Raw genomic sequence first — 22189 nt, forward strand, 5'->3', positions numbered from 1 at the left:
TACTAACCACGCTTTCTTCACTACTCCCAACTAACTAGCATCACCGGCATGCTCCATTGACATCACTAACAATTCATGACCGTAGCCAGGTCTTACAAGCACGTTAACCAAAGCATTACACCGACTTCATCCTTACTAGCTTGCTCATTTGAAAAAAGGTTAATCAACGGGGGTGAGCTGAAGCTCCTGCAAGTATGATCACTAGGCCGAACGACTAAACCTCCTATATAATCATAAGATTGGAGGAAAAGTCTAACATCGTCAAATTCAATCAATCAAGACATAAAGTCTCGGAATCATACCAGATTTGCAATCAACCACAGTCAAGATCGATCGGAGCTTAACACTCACAATGACGAACCATAGCAAATCCAATAGTAAGGACCAGAGATCCACTTGCCTTAGTTCCTAATTCGAAGAAAACGGAAGTAGAAACGACGAACAAATGATCTTAGGATCGCCTTGGCTACTGTGGATTGGCGCCACAAACCCTTAAGTTGACCTTTAATCCTCAAGAATCCGGCGTAATGAGGGATCGGCCGAGTAACGGCGTGTCGAGGGATTTTTAGAGAAGAATACAGGGTTATTTTGACGAATGAATGACAGAATGAACTTACGTAAGAGGTTTATATAGGGGAAACAGGAGAAACGGCGAGTCAGCACTTGAAGAGCCACGTGGTGACATGTGTTTGACGCGTATCACGTGCCAACGACACGTGGCACGGCCTTGCCACGTGTCTTGTGGTGGTGACACGTGGTCCTACATGCAACCACGTGGTGACCCGTGGCTTCCCACGTGTCCATGAGCGGCCACGTGTTGCTTCCCGCCTTCGGTTGTCCCAATTTCGCGCATATTTGATCCGATAGGATCCTAATTAAATACTTAGTATCCCTAAAAATATTATCGGGCCAATAATTACCCCTCTTAACTTGTCTAATAATCGAAACCCATTAATACTAATTCACCTTTTACTTAAGCAGGTGAAAGTTTGGGTGGGATCGAATCTTGATTAATCTCTAGGCGCTCGCATATCGTTTCTCTGCTAACATGAAAGGGTCCTTCACATCATAGTTGATATGGTTTTGTCCCTGAAGCGAATGCTTCTTTTATTGCAATTTATTGTGAGAAAATTTAACTGGCTCTCGCTATTTCCACCCTCTTGTTGGCTCCTCTCAGCCCCTATCATATTGATTTGACGATATTATCTCTTGCGGGTCCCACTCTTGATTTAAGATCATTTCTTTCCTCTTTTTTTTTTCGCTTTCTTTTGTTTCAATTTACTACACGATAAGAGTACCTGTATTCCTCTCAAACAACATTTGTTAAGGTTAAATGTGGGGCCTATTTAAAATTATTTCTCACCTTATTTTCTTCTTTTTTTGATTTTTTCCTTTTCTTCTCGATTTGGAACAAAATTGGTGTTCCCGTCTTCCAATAGAAATAGTTTATTTAGTATATAGCTAACGTACTATTATGTTAATGAGTTGATATTTCTCTTTTTTTCTTGTACTAGAAAACTATTATTAAAAAAATAACCTAACCATAAGTAAGGGGGAAAAGAAGCATTTACCAGTTTTTGTACGCATCAATTACAACATTTGTATGTGTCATTACATTGTAGTCAATGTATTTTAACTACTCAACTTTCATTTTATATGGGGAATGCATTAGTCCTGTAGCTATTATTCTTCATGTCATCATTGCAGGATGTTTTACAAGATACTTTCATCAACAAATTAAAGCTATGAAAAAATTAAGCACATAAAAAATGTAAACATCCATTATCAGACAAATCCATAAGAAAATGCTCCCTAAATGTTATTATATAGAATATTATCTTTGCCTTGATTATAGGTATAATTAGCCGTTGATAAGAAATTATGGCAATTGTAGTCACATTATAAGACAATACATTCAAACCATTTGCAAACACATACTTTTTGTCAATTCTAAATGCATGAGACTTTCATCGAACCATGCGTGAAAAGAAAATTATCCTCAAAGTACAAATGTACTGCAATAATAAGTTGCGCATGCAACTTAATAAAAGATATTGTCTATTTAGCTGCCTGGCTCCCTTAGAAAAGGCTGCTCTCTTGAAATAATATTGCACCTGATGAATCAGACAAAAAAAAATCAATTACATTAATGAGAAGTAACAAATATGTATCAAGGAATAATTTTGGGCAATTTTGTGTTTGAGTAAATTGAAACAAAAAAAAGAGAAAAAAACATAAGAAATAATCATAAATCAACAGTGGGACTCATGAGGGATAATGTAGTCATATCAATGCGATATGGGGGTGTCGGGAGCCAATAAAATGGTGGAAGTAGCGTGAGCCAACGAAAGTATACTTCACAGTCACAGTTGATGATAGTGTCATTAAGTGAAGACCTTAGTATGATATGTTCGTGTCCCTGAAGTGAATGCTTCTTTCGCCCCAACTTATTGTGAGGAAATTTAACTCTCATATCGTACTATACCCAGCTATAACTTCCAAATCAATGGTAATCGGACCGCTTGGACTTTCGTATGGTCATATTGTCCGTGCAAGGGCATTAAAGTGGTCATGAGTGCACAAACTTCCGATCATTTTGCAATCACTTGTGTGAAGCAATCATAAATACCTTGCGGACGACGATGATCACGAATAATGGTAGATGACTAACTAATTGCTTTTGGTTGCATGCTCTAACACAATAAAGAAAAAAAATAAAACATGTTTAGTACACTTAACTGGCAATCTGACCATAACCCAAGTGACACAATCCATTAATGAACTTGAAGTCTCTCTACACCCCGCCTCATTATTCGACCATTTCATGAATGGCCACCCTATTAAAAAGCTCTTGGCTAGGTTCAAGTGGAAATCGTCGGACGATGGGTATTTTCGCCACCAGGAATGTTTACAAGTCAAAATCAATCGGAAATCGACCCGAGCAAGTTAAAGTTTTAATTGAGACAGAGAACCACCCAATGAAGTTCGTCCTCAGGAACTGGGGAAAGGAAGTATTGTTACATCGAATTCAATGTGATTCCGGACCACAACATAGAACGGGGCCATGGAATCCAAGGTATCAATCTCGTAATAGGGACTACATGCGAAGCCTGTCACTAGCTGATGAGGCCCCCCTCTCTCTAATGAAATGGTTTTCGGAACAGCTGAAAGATTGAAACCATAGCGTTGACAAGTGACCCAACTGTAGAGTGCCGAGTGTGCGCACATTCATTTGTGGGACGCGAATGGGACTGGTGACCTTATGGTGGGTGTCTTTGTCTTCGATGTGTCACGATATGTACGTTGCCGGTTCCACGAGCATCGATCAAGTTAAGCACGTGCTTTACGCGAGTTTAGCGTTTCCAATTCCCCGACTCGATGTTCGCGAGTTGTGCAAGGGTTTGGGGATGTCCTTTTCGTCGTAAATGAAAAAAAGTACCAAAAAGCCCTAAACATATTGCATTGATGCCGATTTAGTCATATCGGACCAATTTTATCATAAAATTTTTGCATTTGTACCAATTGAGATCATCTGGCCAATTTTAGCGGGAAATCATTGACGTTGATGTCGATGTCGGCCGTTCTATGTAATGCAATTGGTGGTGATGTGGGCATTTTTTATAATTTTTTTTAAGAAACTAAATTTGTTGTTGTCTCTTTCTTACTTTTCTTTTTTCCTTTCATTTTGGCCGGCAATGGTCACTGGCAACAACTCTCATTGGCCACCGGCGAGAGCCGCCTTGCCTAGAGCCAACCGGGGCCACGAAGTCCTTGGGTGAGGGCCTTCGTAGCCTTGCTCGCTACGGGCAATGTTGCCCTCGCCCGGATTTGACGAAGGACTTTGCGGCCTCGCCTAGGGCCCTTGTGGCCCCACCGGCCAAAATGAAAGATAAAAAAAAGAAAGAAGGGAACAATTTAATATTCAAAATTTTTGAAAATTTTTGAAATAATGTCCATGTTAGCGCTAGCCACGCCACATAGGACGGCTAGCGTTCACGTAAGAAATTTTAGGCTAAAATTAGCCGGATAGACTCAATAAGCACAAATGTAAAATATTTAGGACTAAATTGGTCCAATTCCTCCTATTTTTTCGCTCCCCTAGGGTTTTCCTCCTTCCCAATCCGCCGCCAAGCCCCTCTTGCAGCAAATTTATAAGGGAGAGAGAGGGATCATTGTCTCTTATTGCCTCACCCTTGTCCTCTTCCTTTCCCTTTTGTTTTCCTATTTCTCCTGTCCTCAACTTCTTCTTGAAGATTTTTTCGATGATTTCGGATGATCTCTTCGACTTCTTTCTCGTGAAGAGTTTTTTCCTGCGAACTCGGAAGTTCGAAGGGTAAGCGTCTTGAAAGAATCAGATATTCTGGATTTGCTTACTCGCCTTGGCTCTGGTACTTGCTCCATATAGTCGAGTGCGGCTCCTCTCTACTGCTTCAACAGTCGAATTATCTAAAAGTGATTTTATGATCACCTGGTATCTTTTTTGCAGGTTCTCTCCCAATCGAGAGTTATATTAAAATTTAAGTGCTCTTCTATTCTAATCTAAAAATAAATCTAAAATTTACAAGGCAATTTCTGTACTCTTTCAACCTATTGGTGTTGTTATTATCTCTTTTTCAGTGATAATGTTGGGGACACCAAACCTATGTACGCACCGCCTTTTAGCAAAGTCGTATGTGGATAAGGATATCTCGGTATGTACTCACATTGGTGCGAGATTCAGTGATCGATTGCCACTTGAGCTTTGATGCTATGACAAACTTGTCTTTGTAGTGAAATGAACGAGTGTCTAGAAGTACCAAGTTGATTTATCTTTCAGATTTACTTGTTTTGTTTGATTTTCATCTTTATCTTGGAGTAATGTACCTCTCTTTCAAGTTAAATAAAAATATTGCTTCCGAAAAAAAAAATTATTCAATTGATACGTTTAGGACTGAATTGGCACTAATATAAAAGGTTTAAGATTTTTTTTTTATACTTTCCCCATTTTAAATGCATCATTGGAATAATGTTCTCATGTGGCACTACAAAATTATAGTTATAGTCGAATAGGTAAAACTAAGTTCCAATCTTCAGGCGCTGTGAATGATTAGGCCGACTGATAATTAAGATGTCTAAGACCTCGGTTGCGGATGCTCTCAGTCGAAAATTGGCACTGACAATAGCTAATATGATGGTAAAAGAATGGGTTCTAATCGAAGAGATTTCAAATTTGGAATTAAGACTCGAGGTGACCAATGTCACTAATGTACTGGCTGCTCTTAAAATTGAGCCTAAAATCATACAAAGGATTAAGACACTGCAACCATTGGACCCTGAGATTACGAAAATTCGAGACAAAACTTTAGAAGGAAAAGCATAGGATTTTCAAGTGTCTGGAGATGGGATTATAAAATTTCAAGGATGCCTTTGTGTACCCAATAACAATGAATTAAGAGAAGAGATCCTGTTTGGGGCTCATCATAGCAATTACAATATCCACCCCGGAAGAACAAAAATGTATTGGAACCTGCGATAATATTTTGGGTGGAACGGAATGAAGACCAATATCGCCAAATATGTCGCTAAATGTTTGACATGTCAGCAAGTGAAAGCGAAACATCGTAAACCTACGGGATTATTAATGTTAGCGGTCTGCCCTAGGAACTAATCAAGGTTGATACTCTAACATTAGTTGTGGATTAGGTTGTGCTAAAAAAAGACATTCACTATATTTAGGTAGTCATAATGTGTTGTTAGAGACCACTTATGACTTGTAGGTCAAAAAGGATTTTGAGCACACTGCTAATGTTATGAGATAACGATTAAACGCACGATTGGAGATAGACGGTTTGGTGGGCCCGAATTGCCCGGCCCCGCTTCTTTTGTTTCGCGTAAGTATTGAGGCAATAAATAGCCAATTATTAAGAAAAAAAAACTCCTTTAGACAGTGAATACCCTAGAGACGCCTCATAGTATTAAGAAAGTCTTATTCCGAAGGATAAAAATACAGAGAATCGTTCTCTGTTATTAGATCCGTAAGCTAGTACTTGGATCATTGGAGATTTCAGTTCATATGTATGGATACCGGTAAAGACGCAACACTTAGGGCGCTAATCCGGACACAATCGATTGTCAATTTATCTTCGATCCACAAAAGGTACGTCTTGAACTTCTATTGATTTCAATATATGCATGGATCCTATCTAGGCTTTTGGTTTATAAATATATTCTGCTGCGTTTTAACAATCCTGGGGAAAAGTACACTAGAAGTGCCATAACTTTTGTACAGCGTTCACTTGAGTGCCATAATTTTCAAAACGTTCACTTAAGTGCTATAACTTTTAAAAATTGTGCACTTGAGTGCCATGTTGACGTGGCAGCCGGAAAAGTTACTGTAGACACCGGAAAAGTTACTGTAGTACGTCAGAAAAATTACTGTAGACACCGGAAAGATGACGTGGCACACCGGAAAGCTGACGTGGCATGCCGGAAAAGTTACTGTAGCACTCAAGTGAACGATTTTGCTCCGACGTAGCACTCAAGTGAACGATTTTTGAAAGTTATGGCACTTAAGTGAACGTTTTGAAAGTTATGGCACTCAAGTGAACGCCGTACACAAGTTATGGCACTTCTAGTGTACTTTTCCGAACAATCCTGAAACCCCTCAATTAAAACCATTGGAAATTTCGGAATGAAAATGGGAGCATATGACAATAGACTTTGTGCAAGGGTTGCCAAGGACATTCAGGAGTCATAATTCTATTTGGGTAATAGGGGATTGTTTGACTAAATCTCCGCATTTATTGGCCATATGGGTAGACTATCCATTGGAGAAGTACGTGGACTTATATGTGAAGGAGATTGTGCGACTACATGAAGTGCTTGTTACAATTACGTCTGATCGTGACTCGAGGTTTACGGCAAATTTTTGGAAAAGTCTACAGTTCGCCTTAGGAACTAAACTGCAGTATAGTACTACTTTTCACCCACAGACTGATGTACTATCGGAAAAAGTTATCCAAATATTGGAAGACATGTTGAGGGCGTGCATAATTGACTTTAAAGGCAATTGAGATGAGAAATTGCATCTAGTAGAGTTCGCATATAACAACAGCTACCAATAAAGTATTGACATGGCTCCATTTAAAACGTTGTATGGACGGATTTGTAGAATTCATAGCTACAAGGACGAGGTTGGAGAACGGAGTTTGAAGGGACCAAAGCAGGTCCAAATTACGTCAGAAGCTGTCAAGTTGATTTGAGATTGACTCAAGACCGCCCAAAGTTGGCAGAAGAGTTATGCTGACAGACGACGGAGACCTTTGGAATTCAACGTGGGGGATCACGTATTTCTGAAAGAATCGCCAGTGAAAGGCGTATTGAGAATCAAAAAACGAGGAAAGCTAACCCCAAGATTTGTGGGACCGTTTGAAATTCTTGAAAGAATCGGAGAATTGGCGTACCGAATTGCCTTATCGCCAAAATTGTCCAGCATCCATAACTTCTTCCATGTATCTATGCTGAGGAAGTATGAACCTAACCTGAAGCATATCTTGAACTTTGAGCTGATTGAAGTGGATGAAAGGATGGAATACGGGGAGGAGCCTGTACAAATCCTTGATCGAAGGGAGCATATTTTGAGGAACAAAATAATCCATTTAGTCAAAGTTCTATGGCGTTATCACGACATTGAAGAGGCGACGTGGGAAAGCGAAGACGACATGAAGCGTCGATACCCACATCTATTTGGAGGTTGTGAGGGACAGGTAATACTCTAAATTTTGAGGATGAAATATTTTGAGGGAGAGAGTTGTGACATCCCCATTTTCTCGCCTAATTAATTAAAGAATATAAACATATTAGAATTAAATTACTTGACTTATAATTGACTAATGTCAAGTAATTTTTGAAAATTGGCAATACGTGCTCAATTTCTCGGATAAAAAATTATAGGTAAGCACCGGACGAAGGGGACGCCCTAAAAACGTTATGTAGCTAATCAAGTATGGTTATGATATAAATTATATGTTGAATTTTTCTTTTACTAAATCTATTATATGAAGAAAATCAATTAAAAGGATTATAGTATAATACTTTAACTTTTAAGAAAAATTATCAAGAGCATAATATATGATATTAGAATCAATTGAGTATTCTAATAATTAGAGCACGTCTTATGACTAATTAATTGATAATAAATTTGATAATATAATGCTAATAGAAATGCTTATTAATTATAGAGAAAGTTACAGTCTAAACTAAGGGCTAATATACATAATGTACATAATTAAGCTTATGGGGGGAAAATGGACATTTCACTCCCTAAATCATGGCCGGTCACCTAGGAGAATTGTACCAAAAATCATTCAAGTCAATTTCATGATTTTTACCCCAAGGAATAATCATTTCACCACGCATGAGGACCAATGGGAATTCATGAACATTGGTAACTTATACTCAAACTTTCTTTCTCACTCTTTTCACCTCTTGGCCAAATCCCCCTCCCTCTCATTCACTCTGGTTTTTCAAATTTTCACTCTCTCAAAGTGCTCTCGAGAAGAATTGCAAGAAAGATCAAGAGTATTTGTAGTTAAGATGTTGGCCAAATCCCCCTCCCTCTCATTCACTCTGGTTGTTTGCATTTTTAAGGCAAGTTTAACATCTTCTTATTACACTTTATGATTCAATGTTGCTAGAAATGATTTATATAAAGCATGTTAAGCCAATGGATGTGTGTATGGTAGATTTCGTGCCTATGTGGAAGGAAAATGACTAAGTGAGTGAATCTTGTAAGCTGCCTTGGTTTTGAGACTACTCTGGCCCTTGTTCTTTGCTATTTTCATACCACTTTTTGTGGACCCCAAATGTTCGAGGCCAAAACATAAAAGATGAAGCCAACATCTTAACTATAACATATATTATTTTGAAAATTTTTGGATTTTAAATGTTCGGTCAAAAGCCCCTATTTGTTCACAGTTCAAAATATGTGTCTGATTTAATTCTATTTTGAACTACTGTATTCACTATTTTTATACCACGTTTTGTGGACCCCAAATAACTTACGTCAAAACATAAAATCACTCACAACATCTTGACCTATGACATATGTTAAATGAAGAATTTTTGGAGTACTTGAGGCCTGGCTTTTTATTTTACATTCTCAGGGGCTTGCATGTACTATTCTGAGTCTGATTTGACTCTTGAAGCTAACCATGTTTGTATCTTCTTCTGTGGACACCTACGGCTTTAGCACAAAACATGAAAGTTGGAGTAACATCCCAAACTAAAACATATATTAATTAGAAAATTTTTGGAATACTTTAAGTTGGGGTCATGATCAATATTTTAGCCGACTATATTCTGTTTCTGGGTCTGAAATTTGGTGTCACTCCCACGAATTTTCATAAATTATACAAAAAGATCTAATCTGAGCTCTGGTCACAAAAGTTGTAGAACTGAGTTCCAACTACAACATACTAAAATTTGACAATTTTTGGAATTGATTTACTTGGGTAAAAGTGTAAAATTTGGTTAGTGTGTAAATTTGTCTCTGGATGTGTAATTCACGAAAATTAGGCAAAACCCCCTAATCTGTGGGTCTAATGCCTAAGAGCTTCAATGAAAATTGATCCTCACTAAAGGTACTAGCATTCTGTGAATTTTTGAAATTTTAGGATTTTAATTAGTAAATTAATCATGGTAATTAATCGGGTCTAAATCTGCCCCGGTTTCAGTGTTGGGATGAATCAAATTGTTATGGGAGAAAATATTCCTGTGAATGCTGGCTAGTGGTAAATTTGAGTGGATTGCATATGGCATAATCAGGTAGCATATCATATAAACACATGTGTGCATTGATCATGGAGTAAATAGTTGCAAAGAAATTCCCATCGGACAGCATACCAATGTAGCCTCAGGTGCTTGGGAAGCCCCTTCTGTGTGATCGGGGAAGCCTTCGGAGTTGGAGATGTCCAAGCGCTTGGTAGTGTCATGCGCCAATGTCGGGGAGGAATCTGTGGATTCTTGGTAGGAAAGACTAGCAAATGTGAACTAGAATATGGTTAAAGATGAAATAAAAGCATATATGCATATTCGTGAATGCATGGCATGTTCATATGTGTGAATTTCATTCCCACTATGACTGCCTGTTTGATTGCATGTAATGTTACGCATCGGGGTAATAAATAAAAAGAAAAGGGGGCTATTTAACACCGCCAACGCCGTAGCATACTATGGGAATGAAAAAGATCCGAAGATGACCGGGGTTCCAACCCCGGAAGACATTGTTGTAATGTTAATAAATAAAAACTTTTTAGGCAGTTTGAAAGAGTATTGTGCTAACCACTAATTGCTTTTCTTCCGATATGACCAGCTAAAATGTATGTCCTTGGATAAATTGGCGTCGTGTGATATTTAAATCATGTTTTGTAATATTTAGATGTTTTATTCATTGAGCGATAGCTCATTCTGAATAAAATTTTCAAACCATTAGCTATGGACCTTCCGCCACATTATCATTATGGTGTTCTTGTCGGTTTTGAGTCATGGACTAAGGACGTTGCGTTTCATTGGTCCGAGTAGTATTCGTGAAGCAGACTTCGGTAGTGTGAGTTAATGCGGGGTGGGTGATCTTAGTCCCTTTTAGATTTATCGTTTGGTACATTAGGCAAGGTGGTTGTGTGCTAGGTCCTTTACGCATACTGGATGATTGGGGTAATGGTGGTGATGGTGGTGGAGTTGATGCGGGCCATGATTGCAGCGAACCTGAGGAGGAGAGCGACTTGGATGTAGTAGAGGACTAGGCTGCGGTTGCAATCGTAGCTATCTATGTGTGCTTATCTGTTTAGCATCTATTTGTGATTGTGTTTCATTGTCTGTTGTAAGGTGTTCGTATGTGACAGCCTTGTATGAATTTGTGATGTGTCGTTTAATTTTAATGAATGAATACTATGTTTAATATGAGTTATTCTTCCGCTTGCGCTAATTATATATAAAAAAAAAGGGTCGGGTCGTCACACATTAGATGGTTTTTCCAACCTTGAATCGTACATGTGTCGGAATTATAACATAAAATTTGCATGTGAATGGAATGATTGACTTGCACACCACGTGCCCGATAAAATGACAAAACCAGATTCCCTTAAGTTTGTCACTAATTTTGGGTTTACTTTGAGTGTGATTCTATGTGTCTTATGAGAGTTCACTTTTTTGGCATGTACTTGGAACTCAAAAATATCAAGTACCTTGTTTGTCGAACTTGATCTTGTCATCTCATATGTCGAACTTGATCATCTCATTTTTGCTAGTTATATGTGAGAGGTTTTTACAAACAAATTGGTATGTTTGTTGTTTTTTTGTAGATGTCTAACGAATTTATAATTGGTTTAATACCTAGAAAGAAAAAAATTTCATTTATCGATGATACAGAGACGATGTTAAAGAAATTTGAAAAATAAGCTCGATTGTATATCACAACTGGGCCCTATTTGGGAGCATTGACAAATGGTAAATGTATCATTTGTGTACCCGTTTAAGATTTTTGGATACCCAAAAAATTAGTCTAGGTTAAATTTGTCACAAATGCACTAGCTTGAGGTTTTTTGTGGTATTAACCTTATGAATTTTCATGTGGACTTGCAATGTCATCATACCACGTCACCATGTGTCACCCACATCAATAAATTTAATGATGAAATTTGATAGAAGTTAACGGAGGATAAATTTGTCATATATATATATGTATATTAGTATGTGATTTTTGGTGATAAAAAAATTAGTTTCGAGTAAATTTATCACAAGTGCACCAATTTGAGGTATTTCGTAGTATTAACCCTAATATCTAACATGACGAAAGAAGTCAATCATTTGTTAAAGGAATAAGTGCATAAAAAATTCTGCAAGTTATTGCGAAAGTATAATTGATCCTCCTAAAACTTTCAAAAGGTACAATGAAAATTGTCAAATTGATGTGATAATTCTCTTCTTTTATCCGCCCAATTTAGTTAAGGAATAATGCTGACATGTCTTTATTTACTACTTAACGTTTCTCTCAAATAGTAGATACCTCGGTTTTCAAGAAAGTAGGGTGAAGCAGAGGACAATGATGTGCAGGAAATCCTTGTTTAGATCGAAAACCAACATGACAGTTCCAATATTATCAATCTCTTGGATCACAGTTTTGAGTTTCAGCAAGCTTGCGATCTGGAGTAGCAAATATTGCTGGAGTTAATTTCAGTTTCTCTAATATTGGCACGAATTTTGAGCAAAGAAGAGATTTGAGCTGAGTTTTAGATTGTTGCTTTTTCTCACCTCCTCTTCGGCTTCTTCATCGTCGCTCTCTTCCTCCTCATCATCATCGTCACCCTCATAGTCGCCATCGCATTTTGCCGTCCTCATCGACATCGTCATCGTCCACGAAATAAGTTAGCAGAGGCCAGGGAGACAACTGTAGAATCTTCTCCCCATCATCGTCATCATCATTCTCACTGTCATCGTCCTTGTCGTTCTCACCGTTGTCGTCTTCCCCGCTTCATCGCCATTCTCTTCCTCCTAGCTCTGCACTCCATCTTCCTCCTCCTCATTAACATCTTTGTCATCGTCGTTCTCCTTCAACACAACAATCAACGGGCTTGTTGGACCTATTATCCACGATCTCCTGCACATCGTCGTCCTCGTCACCATCATCTTGCTGAGGAGAGGAAGATCTAATGCGCCTAGCACTTGCCATTTCTCTTAATTCCGATACCCAATTCTAATTTGTCATCTAAGCGTGCAAGAAAATTATTTTCGGGAAATTATTTTCCAACTTTTCGGTGTTTGGACTGTAAAAAACAAATCGATCTACGGAAAAATATTTTCCATAGACTGAAAACAACAAGTTTAGATTAGGAGAAAACGTCTTCCCCCATCTTGAAAGAAGGAAATTATTTTCTCTAAACCACCAAACAAACGAAAAGTGACTACTTTCCTTGAAAATGATTTATATGAAAAATATTTTCTTTTATCTTGAACTTTTCGGTGAAATAAAATGCACTGCTCTTTGTCCCTTGGGAGGACTTGGGCCCACCCAACCCCCCCTGGTTCCATATCTAAGTTTCCATTTGACCCTAAGTGTTCCTACTTATTTAGGGTCATGCCGGAAGAAGATCTCCCAACTCTTACGGTGCTTCCGCTCGTGTCTCGATAAATCCTAATCATTAATCAAGACCTTATTTTCAGAAATCAATCCTCGAGATCTGTCGAGACACCAAAAGGACACCGTCCGGAACAAAAGATCCACACCCGGTCATATTCCCACGTAAAAGTCCAATTGATCTATCAAATGGCAATCTCTCCCAAGCAATAAGACATCAACAAAGGCAGTCAATGAAAGTCTCCACCTTAGTAAAACGTCCAGCTCACTCGAGCCCCCACCAAGGCGAATGATTGTAAGGACAGCGTCATGCATAAGGATGTTGTTCTCAGCCTGGAATACGATCATGAAGTGAGATCCCAGCAACTATTGAGTCAAGGGTAGGCTTCACCAGTTGTTTTCAGTAGGTATGTGTCTGGGGTTGTGTTATTGCAGAGAATTTGACCAAGTGTGGGGAACCAAAGGTGAAATTTGGGCAGCACCAAACGTGGTACTCTGTCGTTGTATACCGCAAAGAGGGCCCAATGATCTGATCTGTGTAATATCTCGGATGCAAAGGCACCCAGTCCACAAGTCCAAGCAATGGGGGCATGTTAGAAGAAGACGTGTGGGGGAAAAGCCAAGGTTGCTGAGCCAGACAAGGTATTAATAATAATACCCCTAGTTAAGCAGAAGAAGATGCGGTTGGTTGCCCTATTTCTCTAGAGTCTCCAAGAAGCCTCCCCCAAATAAAAATCCCAACCACCATTGGAGATGAAATAAAATAAATTTTTTAAAAAAAAAATTCTATTTTTATGTTGTGTACATTTTAAATGTTCAGTGGCAGTAGAACAAGTAGCACTTGCGAAGTACATAACTTTAAGGGATCAGAGGAGTTTGCAAGAACGATCAAAACTTTGCACTCTAGAAAAAAGCGCGAGGTGTCTGCTTCAGCTTTCATTTCGGATAATCTCTTAGGCTCTATTCATTTTGCGAACAATGAGGCATCCCAGAAAGTCATTTTCTAGGAAGATAACAATATTTTTCAGTATTTAGCTAAAACCTATTTCGCCTTTCGTTATGAAAAATCAGATTTCATGTTTTTTCCATGCACTCTTTTTATTTATTATTTAAATTCTAATTTTTATTTTTTTCTCACTTTTTTTAAATTTTTCTCCGAAGAAGAGAAAGTCATTTTCTCTACGTTTGAAGGTATTTTTTTATAAGTAAAAAAATATTTTCTTTGACTCATTTATTTTTTGTGAATCGAACGCAGTAAAATCAAGAAAATATTTTTTTGAAAGTTGTTTTTCGCGAAACAAACGAAACCTTAGCTGACTCTAGATTTAGAGATAGCAACACCTCTCAATTCTCGTATCTCAACATTGATGATCTTCGACGAAACGAGGATGCGATTCTCTCATCATGGGTTAAGATAATATAGAATTAGGGTTTGTGCTAGCTTTGCACTGGTAGTTTGCTTTTTCGATTCAGGATTCCATCAAGTCTCCCCGCGCAGCCTATAATTTATCAAACTCACAACATACGGCGTAACAAAAATCAAATCAAATCAAATTGCCAAGATACCCAATATTGAGATGGAAATGGTAAGGACCCTTGACTCCTAGTTTAATGAGTGTACGAACATTAACTCGCTTAATCAAGCTTTACGCTGTGATTTGCAGCAGCGAAGCACGTGCCCCCGGCCCTAGCCCATCAAATCGATTAAATAATGTTAATTATTCTGGTCAAAGCTTGATTGAACGTGAATCGCGACAAAAGCCACGAAGTTTATGTCCGAATCAGATCTAGTTTAAGTACGATGAAGGAATAAAATATTCGAGGCAAGAATGATTAGTTGATTGAACTGGTGATTAGAGGTGGGTTTAGCTTAAATTAATGCGTCGTTGCCTGTAAGTCAGTGCCAAAGGAATTTGAATTTAGCATTAACAAATGATTCATACACGGACCATGCGGCTTTCAAGGGTGGAATCTGCCTAATAAATAAAACGACGACGTAAAATGCAGGCTTTGCCTCCAAGAACTGCCCAGCTAATTAACTGTCGATTGCTTAAATGGTCCGCCAATATATATAAGCTCAAACCCCAAAATAAACTCAAGAAGTCAATCCTGCAATTCCCCTGGAGAAAATTATTTATTTCTTAGTCTATAAGTTATGAAAATCTAAGTCAATGTAGACTTCTTTTTACGTGCCACAAGGGTCAATGATCTTTCCCATCCGTAGAGCAGCACCTATCAACCACCAATGAAAAGGAAGGTGAAAAAAAAAAAAAACAAATCTCTAAGGATGGGGCAGCGTATGGTTGAGGCGGCGAAAGATTTTTATTCAGCAACCAAAAAATTATTTGTCCTAACTGCATGCAAACTGTTTCGGATCAGGGCCACTTGCATAGACCAAAAGTTTAAAATCAACTGGTTGTTAAGCTCGCATCCATGTCTCAGGAAAAATCATCATAAGTCCAAGACATTACGACTTCTGAGTATGACCGCTCAAGATTCACATAAGAGCTTAACCGGTGCCACAATTTTCTTGCTTATTTCGCCATATACTTTGCATAGAAAACACTAGGAAAATATTCCAGACGAAACAGATTTCTATATCGAGGGATTGACACCCATTCTTCGAGTGCAAGGTGGTGGTGATGATGATGACTGGACGAAGAAGGGTCCATGAATTTTCCTCCTGCTCCCAACTTCCTACTAATAAACACAAACTTTCTAAGAATTATTCTTCGATTTTCACGTTCAGGAGTGATGGAACCAGCTGTTTCAGCTGCAACAACAGCCTGAACTACAACGCACAGAGAGAGAGAGAGAGAGAGAGAGAGAGAGAGAGAGAGAGAGAGAATCCCGAAAGATGTTTATGTTGTCGCAATTCCAAGTTAATTTTGCTTGGGAATTAGCTAAGTGTCAACTTTGAGAAATTAAAGTGTGCACGTGAGAGGCTGTCCTTATAACCCGAAATTATTGGCGCAGCAATATCAATTTTCGCATCTCCCGCCCTTTATTTCCCACTGCCTCTCGTCCCACAAGTCCCAAAAAAAAAGATGGTTCAGCAAGAAAAAACAAAATAAAAACATAAAAAAATATAGTGATTTAAGGCAAAGAAAACAAAGTGAAGGAGTGTAGTCGAAATGACCCGAGTCCGTATAGCTTTAGTCATTTGCACCCTTGAAAAGAAAGCTATCGAATTCGAGGCGGAATCTAATGAATTTTAGCTAGAAAAGGGTAACATCCAATCGATTGTTATGCCTACACGGGGCATTTGGAATCTAGCTTGCTCGACCCCAAAAAAAATCCAGCTATGTCATTCTTATCTCTCGATTATCCAAAAAAAAAAAAAAAAAACATTTGCCTAGATTCAAAACCCTCCTCCATTTTGCCCGCTCTCTATAATTGAATTGATCTTACTCTTACATACATAATAAGTAATAATCTCTTTCTTGCATAATCCAGCATCTATCACGATTGATTGAGACACGTGGCAGTCCCTAACCGATGCTATATGAAATATCCTTTATGATTTGGTGTACGAACGAACCCCCATTTTATTAGCAGTTGCACTTTACGATATCTCTCCTTATCATTATTTTTATGTTTAAAAATTTTCAATTTCCTTTAGCTAATATTCTGAGGCAAATGGCCCTCCTGGATCCTTTCCATACATGGACACTCCTAATGGAATCTTCATAATGCCATTGCCCGCCCGAATATTTATATATCTTAGCCTACGTTATTTTAATAATTCAGTATTTTACAGTTCTGCTCAAATTTTATTTTTTGTTTAAATTAATTATAGTTCTCTGAAGCTTCAAGACACTATGTGAAGCACGGGTAAATGACGCAGGAATCGAAGCTTTGATGATTTAACGTAGGCGCGGGACGCTACTATATGATCCTATCCTACCATAGCCATCCGAAGATGACATAGAGTCTACCTTCCCCACCATCACCTTCCAAAGTTGAAAGAAAATATTTTTCATCCCTTTATCCCAAGGAATACCCTCGAATTTAACGTTCCAGAGTTCATACAAAGTAGTTTAAGGACTTTACTCAGGTCCAACTCTAATTCTTTAAAGGCAATGCTCGAAGAACCTAGTAAAGGGTTTGCTTGCACACCAAATGCTCACACTTTCTTCAAAATCAAATGGTAAAATTACAAATAAGGCCTAAAGTGTCCTAATTTTCTCAAATAAGGCCCGAAGTGCTAACGAGGGTGGGTCTCCGTGATTTTGGCTCAGCATGTCAAGGTTCGATCAAAAAGGCCGCCCCAAGCCAGGCTCATGTCTCCCCAAGTAGGAATCTTTGTTGTCCACTTGGGCCAAGCACACCGACTTCCGGCCGAAGTTATCCGGCCGCACCAATGCCGGTGACTTCGGCCATATATTGATGCCTCTTGGCCCTGGTGAATAGGATGCGGGCACGGTTGTCGAGCCCTCACCGGCCCCAACAGGGGAAAAAAAAATAGCAAAAATGAAAAGAACAATTAAAAAAGGAAAAAATTAGAAAATGTAAAATGACGAAAATACCCTTGGTCGGGCCTTTATTTGAAACAATGAGGGCATTTTAGGCTCCTTTTTGAAATAAATTTTATTTTAGGTCATTATTGGAGAAAATGAGGATATTTCGGGCCTTTATTTGAAATTTTCTCAAAATCAAACTACCCAAGAAAAAAAAAGATAAGATAATAATAATAGTGTCACTGCTAGAATTGAGGCCAGCCAATTTTCAAGCCCAATAAAAAAAAGTCTTGAATAATCAAATGAATAAATCTTAATATGCAGACATAGTGGAAAAGGAGGGGGGGGGAGGGGGAGGGGAGTAGTAGCGAGGACAAGAGAAATGTTTTCCTAACAGTATTATCAAGGATAATATAATATCAATCGTAGATCTATATTTTATCACTGCGTGTTTTGCATAAAACACTCATGAATTGAAAGATTGTATGGTCAAAAATAATTGACAATACTATTAGATAATCAGGCTAGTAGCTTCTAGAATAAAATATTCTTACAAGACAATTTGTTTATTCACTATGGCCATTGAAAAACTGTTATGCAAGCAAAGTCCATGAGCAATGTTTTCCTAACAGTATTATCAAGAATAATATAATATCAATTGTAGATCTATATTTTATCACTGCGTGTTTTGCATAAAACACTCATGAATTGAAAGATTGTATGGTCAGAAATAATTGACAATACTATTAGATTATCGGGCTAGTAGCTTCTAGAATAAAATATTCTTACAAGACAATTTGTTTATTCACTATGGCCATTGAAAAACTGTTATGCAAGCAAAGTCTGTGAGCAATAGAGACGAAAAACTATTTTTATAATTAGTTAATTTAGGAAGGCAAAAGGATTTTCTTTGTTAGCTCTTGCTTGGTCCAAGTCCACTCTCCACCCAAATATTCCAAGCAACCCTTTTCCATAATTTTCTATTCTATTTTGTCATCTCTTTGATTTTTGTCAAGATTAGAGGTGCTATGCTTTTTATATCTTGTGCAAGTGGAAAATAAAAATACTAAAAGAGTGTAATTCTACTGGTCTTTAATCAAATATTGTTTTTTCACAAAGATCTTGACTTAGAGTCTTGTTATGAATTGAATCTTTTGGTTAACTATCTTCATTGCCCTAACTTTGGGACTTGGGAAATTATTTAAATCATGGTTAGACTTGCCACTAGGGCAAATGATGGTAGCCTTTGAGTTGTATCTTGTCAGAGCAAGTTGAACCATGTTGGCCTTCATAAATGTTGCTCTTCCTACTTCATTATAATAAGGTGGGCTGGAATTTAATATGCTCAAATCGAATAATAAGCACGACCTTGATTAGATCATGAAGATTTGTAGGACCAAAGTTATCATTCACTTTGTATATACCCCACAGACTCTTAGCAATATGCTTGTACACACATACATTCACCTCCAATTGGGCTATGACAAATAGAAACATAAACGAATTTTTATTGCCTAAAGAAAAAGGGGAGAAAAGAGAAGTTATATGCACAAATTTCAATCACGGAGTCCACGGTTTTCTTCGATGTACAAGCGAAAATAAACCGAGGTAGAACCTACTCTAGAAACAACCCCCCCCCAAACCAAAATACACACATATTTATATACATAAAGAGAATATAAATTCATACTCAGGCGATGTGAGATATTTCAATATCGCAGTAATTTGACATTAATTAATGAAGCTTGTGTTTTTTCCCCCTATATAGTCTCACCATACCGATCCATTGTTTCTTTACTAATTTGATTATCGTCTAACTCTCCGATAATTTTGCCAAAAAAGTGTCAGTTATACATATTCTTGGCTCAAAATTAGACGGGGTCGTATATAATGATGACTTCAATACACGCCATTTGTGTTCGTCGCCCGTCTGTATAATTAATTTTTTATGTGACAGCAGGCTAAAAGTATATATAAATGTACTAATAGAAAATTATCCCCCACATGTTTTTTTTCTTAATATATATTTAGCACTGCTTTTACGCATGCACACAAATTATTTGTAGCAAGTCCGGGAAAGTTGCACGTAAATGGTGGTTGAAATGCCATTGTCAAAGACTCCCATCTTGTAAACATGAAAAAGACTCATACAACCAAAAACAATACGTGCGTATAAAATTAATATTTCGACGATGAATATAATTTTATTTTTGGTTTTTTGTGGAGGACAAATGTCGTTGAAATTCGAAAGTCCATCCAACTTCGCGGCTTAATAATAAATTCTGGGATTCTCTCGACCATTTCATTCGCAATTAAGCTTGAAGATAACTAGTATATTCTGGATTAAATTGACAAGAAATGTGTATGCCTGTCCGAAAACTGACAAAAAAAATCATGAGTATTTGGACTCTTATCTAGCAATAATTCGCGTGCTTGCAAGTCTATGAAGCTGTCGGAGGGAGACGAATAATTGGTGCATATTTGGACTAACCGTAACATGCACCAATTGCGATTAGATCGCGCGCGTAATTCCAATTAAATCGATTTTGTTTTCCATACTCTTTGCATTGCATTGATCTTCTCGAGACGGTTAGGGTGCGGGTCAAAATCAATTTGCTCCGAAACGTAAAGACACCCTCGATGTCCTTTTATTTCCTAATTTGGCAACTTCTTCCGTAACACAGATCTCTTTCACGTGACGGTATCGCAATTCCAGGTTCTACTTCTACGCCGCGCCCGACTGATACGTGAATAAGCACATCAATAAGTACTTTGCCGCGTAAGTGGCGCACCAGCCGGAAAAAAACACTAAATTGGAGGTCAAAGATGGCTCTTGGAAAACAAACTATTTTCGCCCCTTCTTCCCGACCAAACTTGCCGAGTTCACAAGTGACCCAATTGATCATATCGTAAGTGCAACTTAAGCTTGGATTAATAACCACAAATACCCATTAATCAACACCATTTTGATAGGGGGCATTTAGAGAAATTTGAGCGAAAGAAAAGTTAGGGAAAAACAAAAAAAAAAAAGAAACAAGAAGAATATGAGAAAGAAAGAGAAAGGGACAGATATTGTCTTTAATATGTAACATGTCCAAAGAGCCTGTGTTCCTAATCTCTGAGCCAACCAACTTTATCATTTCCATCATGTTCACTTCCCGAAAAGGTGAAATAGACCCTCTCTAGTCTCTACTGACTATTCATGAGGAACAAGTGATTGCAATTATCTTTCCATCTCCCTCTCAGTCACAGACATGCAGAGAACGACTTTTGAAGGGCCTTCTTTGTAATTTTTCAATTGTTGTGGCTCCTAAATGCAAAAATTAAAAGATAGAACTCCAAGAAAAAGGGCAAAAGGGAAGAAGAAAAAATCGCGACAACTTGAGGAGAAAGGAAGGTATTTAGAACCCCCATTAAAAGAGGTAGGAAATTAGAAGAAACTAATAAGAGAGCCCAGCTCACATTTGATTTTTTCCCTTCCTTTACCAAGAAGGAGGACTTTGAAAGTAAAAGTATTCCAAAGGAGGGGCAAAAGTGAAAGGATAAAAAAGAAAAGGGGTAAAAAAAGAAGAAAGAAAGAAACAAGACAAAGGGGCCGAGCGAGCGAGCACAACGCAAACACAAATGACAAACCCCCCATTTCTTCTTGCTTTCTACACTATTAGCCATTAATATTGCCACAACGAAGCCTCAAAACTGCCGCTAATACCACTCTCCGTCGCTGTCGTCCGGCCGAAGTAGTCGTACTCCTGGCCGTACGGTTCCGGAGGGTACGGCCACGCGTCCACCAGGTCCGCGTAGACGAAGTCGTTCAGCACGCTCGAGTCGTTCATCATTGGCTCGAAGCCGAAGCTGGCCCCCAGCCGAGGCAGCTCCACTATCTCCCCCAGCTCTTCCGGCGCCGCGGATACGTCATCCGTGTAGCTCGACGAGGACGACAGCGACGAGGAGGAGGAGGAAGAGGAGGACGTCGTGGGCGCGGAGCTGGGCAGCGACAATGAGTCCGGAGGGGGCTGCGCGGCGGCGGGGGGGCCGGAGACGGCGGCCATGGAGGCGGCCTTGGCGGCTGCCGCCTGGACGTCGCGTGGGGAGGAGGAGGCGGGGCGGGGGAGGGAGGGGGCGAGGTCCGGGAAGTTGAGGATGGCGGAGCTGCCCTTGATGGCGAGGGCGGCGACGTCGTGGGCGCGCGCCGCCATCTCGGCGGTGGAGAAGGTGCCGAGCCAGATCCGGCTCTTCTTCCTGGGCTCGCGGATCTCGGACACCCACTTCCCCCACGTCCGCATCCGCACGCCTCTGTACACCGGGTGCTTGCTGCTGTCCCGCCCCCTCTTGGCGGGCCGCTGCTGGGGGCTGGGCGACGACGACCCCGACTGCCACGGGGGCGAGCTCGTGCTGGAGGACTCCGGCTCCGAGCTTGGCGGCTCAGCCATTCTCCCCGTTGTTCGGCAGAAAGTGGTGATCCGAGTGCTGCTTTTCTTTTTCTTTTTTTTTGGTGGGTTCTTCAATGACTTGTGGCTTTAGTTGCTCTCTGGTTGGGACTCGAGGCTAGAGAGAGAGAGCGCAACGAGAGACTGCAAAGGAGAGATAGGGGGCTTTAGTAGTGACAGAGAGAGAGAGA

General features: G+C 39.1%; 1 protein-coding gene across 2 annotated transcripts; it reads right to left on the reverse strand.

Annotated features, from left to right (window-relative positions):
* Positions 1–5769: 5769 nt before the first annotated feature.
* On the reverse strand, positions 5770–22129 carry LOC115740655 (ethylene-responsive transcription factor TINY-like). 2 transcript variants are annotated; one of them, XR_007198119.1, is made up of 2 exons: positions 21183–22129; positions 5770–5781 (listed from the first exon to the last, which is right to left on the reverse strand). XR_007198119.1 is itself a non-coding variant. In XM_048277568.1 (1 exon), exon 1 carries the CDS (start codon positions 21999–22001, stop codon positions 21240–21242), a length of 762 nt encoding a protein of 253 aa, XP_048133525.1. In that variant the 5' UTR covers positions 22002–22129; the 3' UTR covers positions 21013–21239. The 2 variants fall into 2 exon arrangements, 1 of the variants encoding a protein (XP_048133525.1); XM_048277568.1 differs by lacking the exon at positions 5770–5781 and having other exon boundaries at positions 21013–22129.
* Positions 22130–22189: the final 60 nt, after the last annotated feature.

Source organism: Rhodamnia argentea, chromosome 4 (genome assembly GCF_020921035.1).
Source record: "Rhodamnia argentea isolate NSW1041297 chromosome 4, ASM2092103v1, whole genome shotgun sequence".
Lineage (NCBI taxonomy): Eukaryota > Viridiplantae > Streptophyta > Magnoliopsida > Myrtales > Myrtaceae > Rhodamnia > Rhodamnia argentea.

Excerpts from the sequence above, each read along its gene's own strand:
- LOC115740655 (XM_048277568.1), bottom strand. The coding sequence starts at position 22,001 with ATGGCTGAGCCGCCAAGCTCGGAGCCGGAGTCCTCCAGCACGAGCTCG.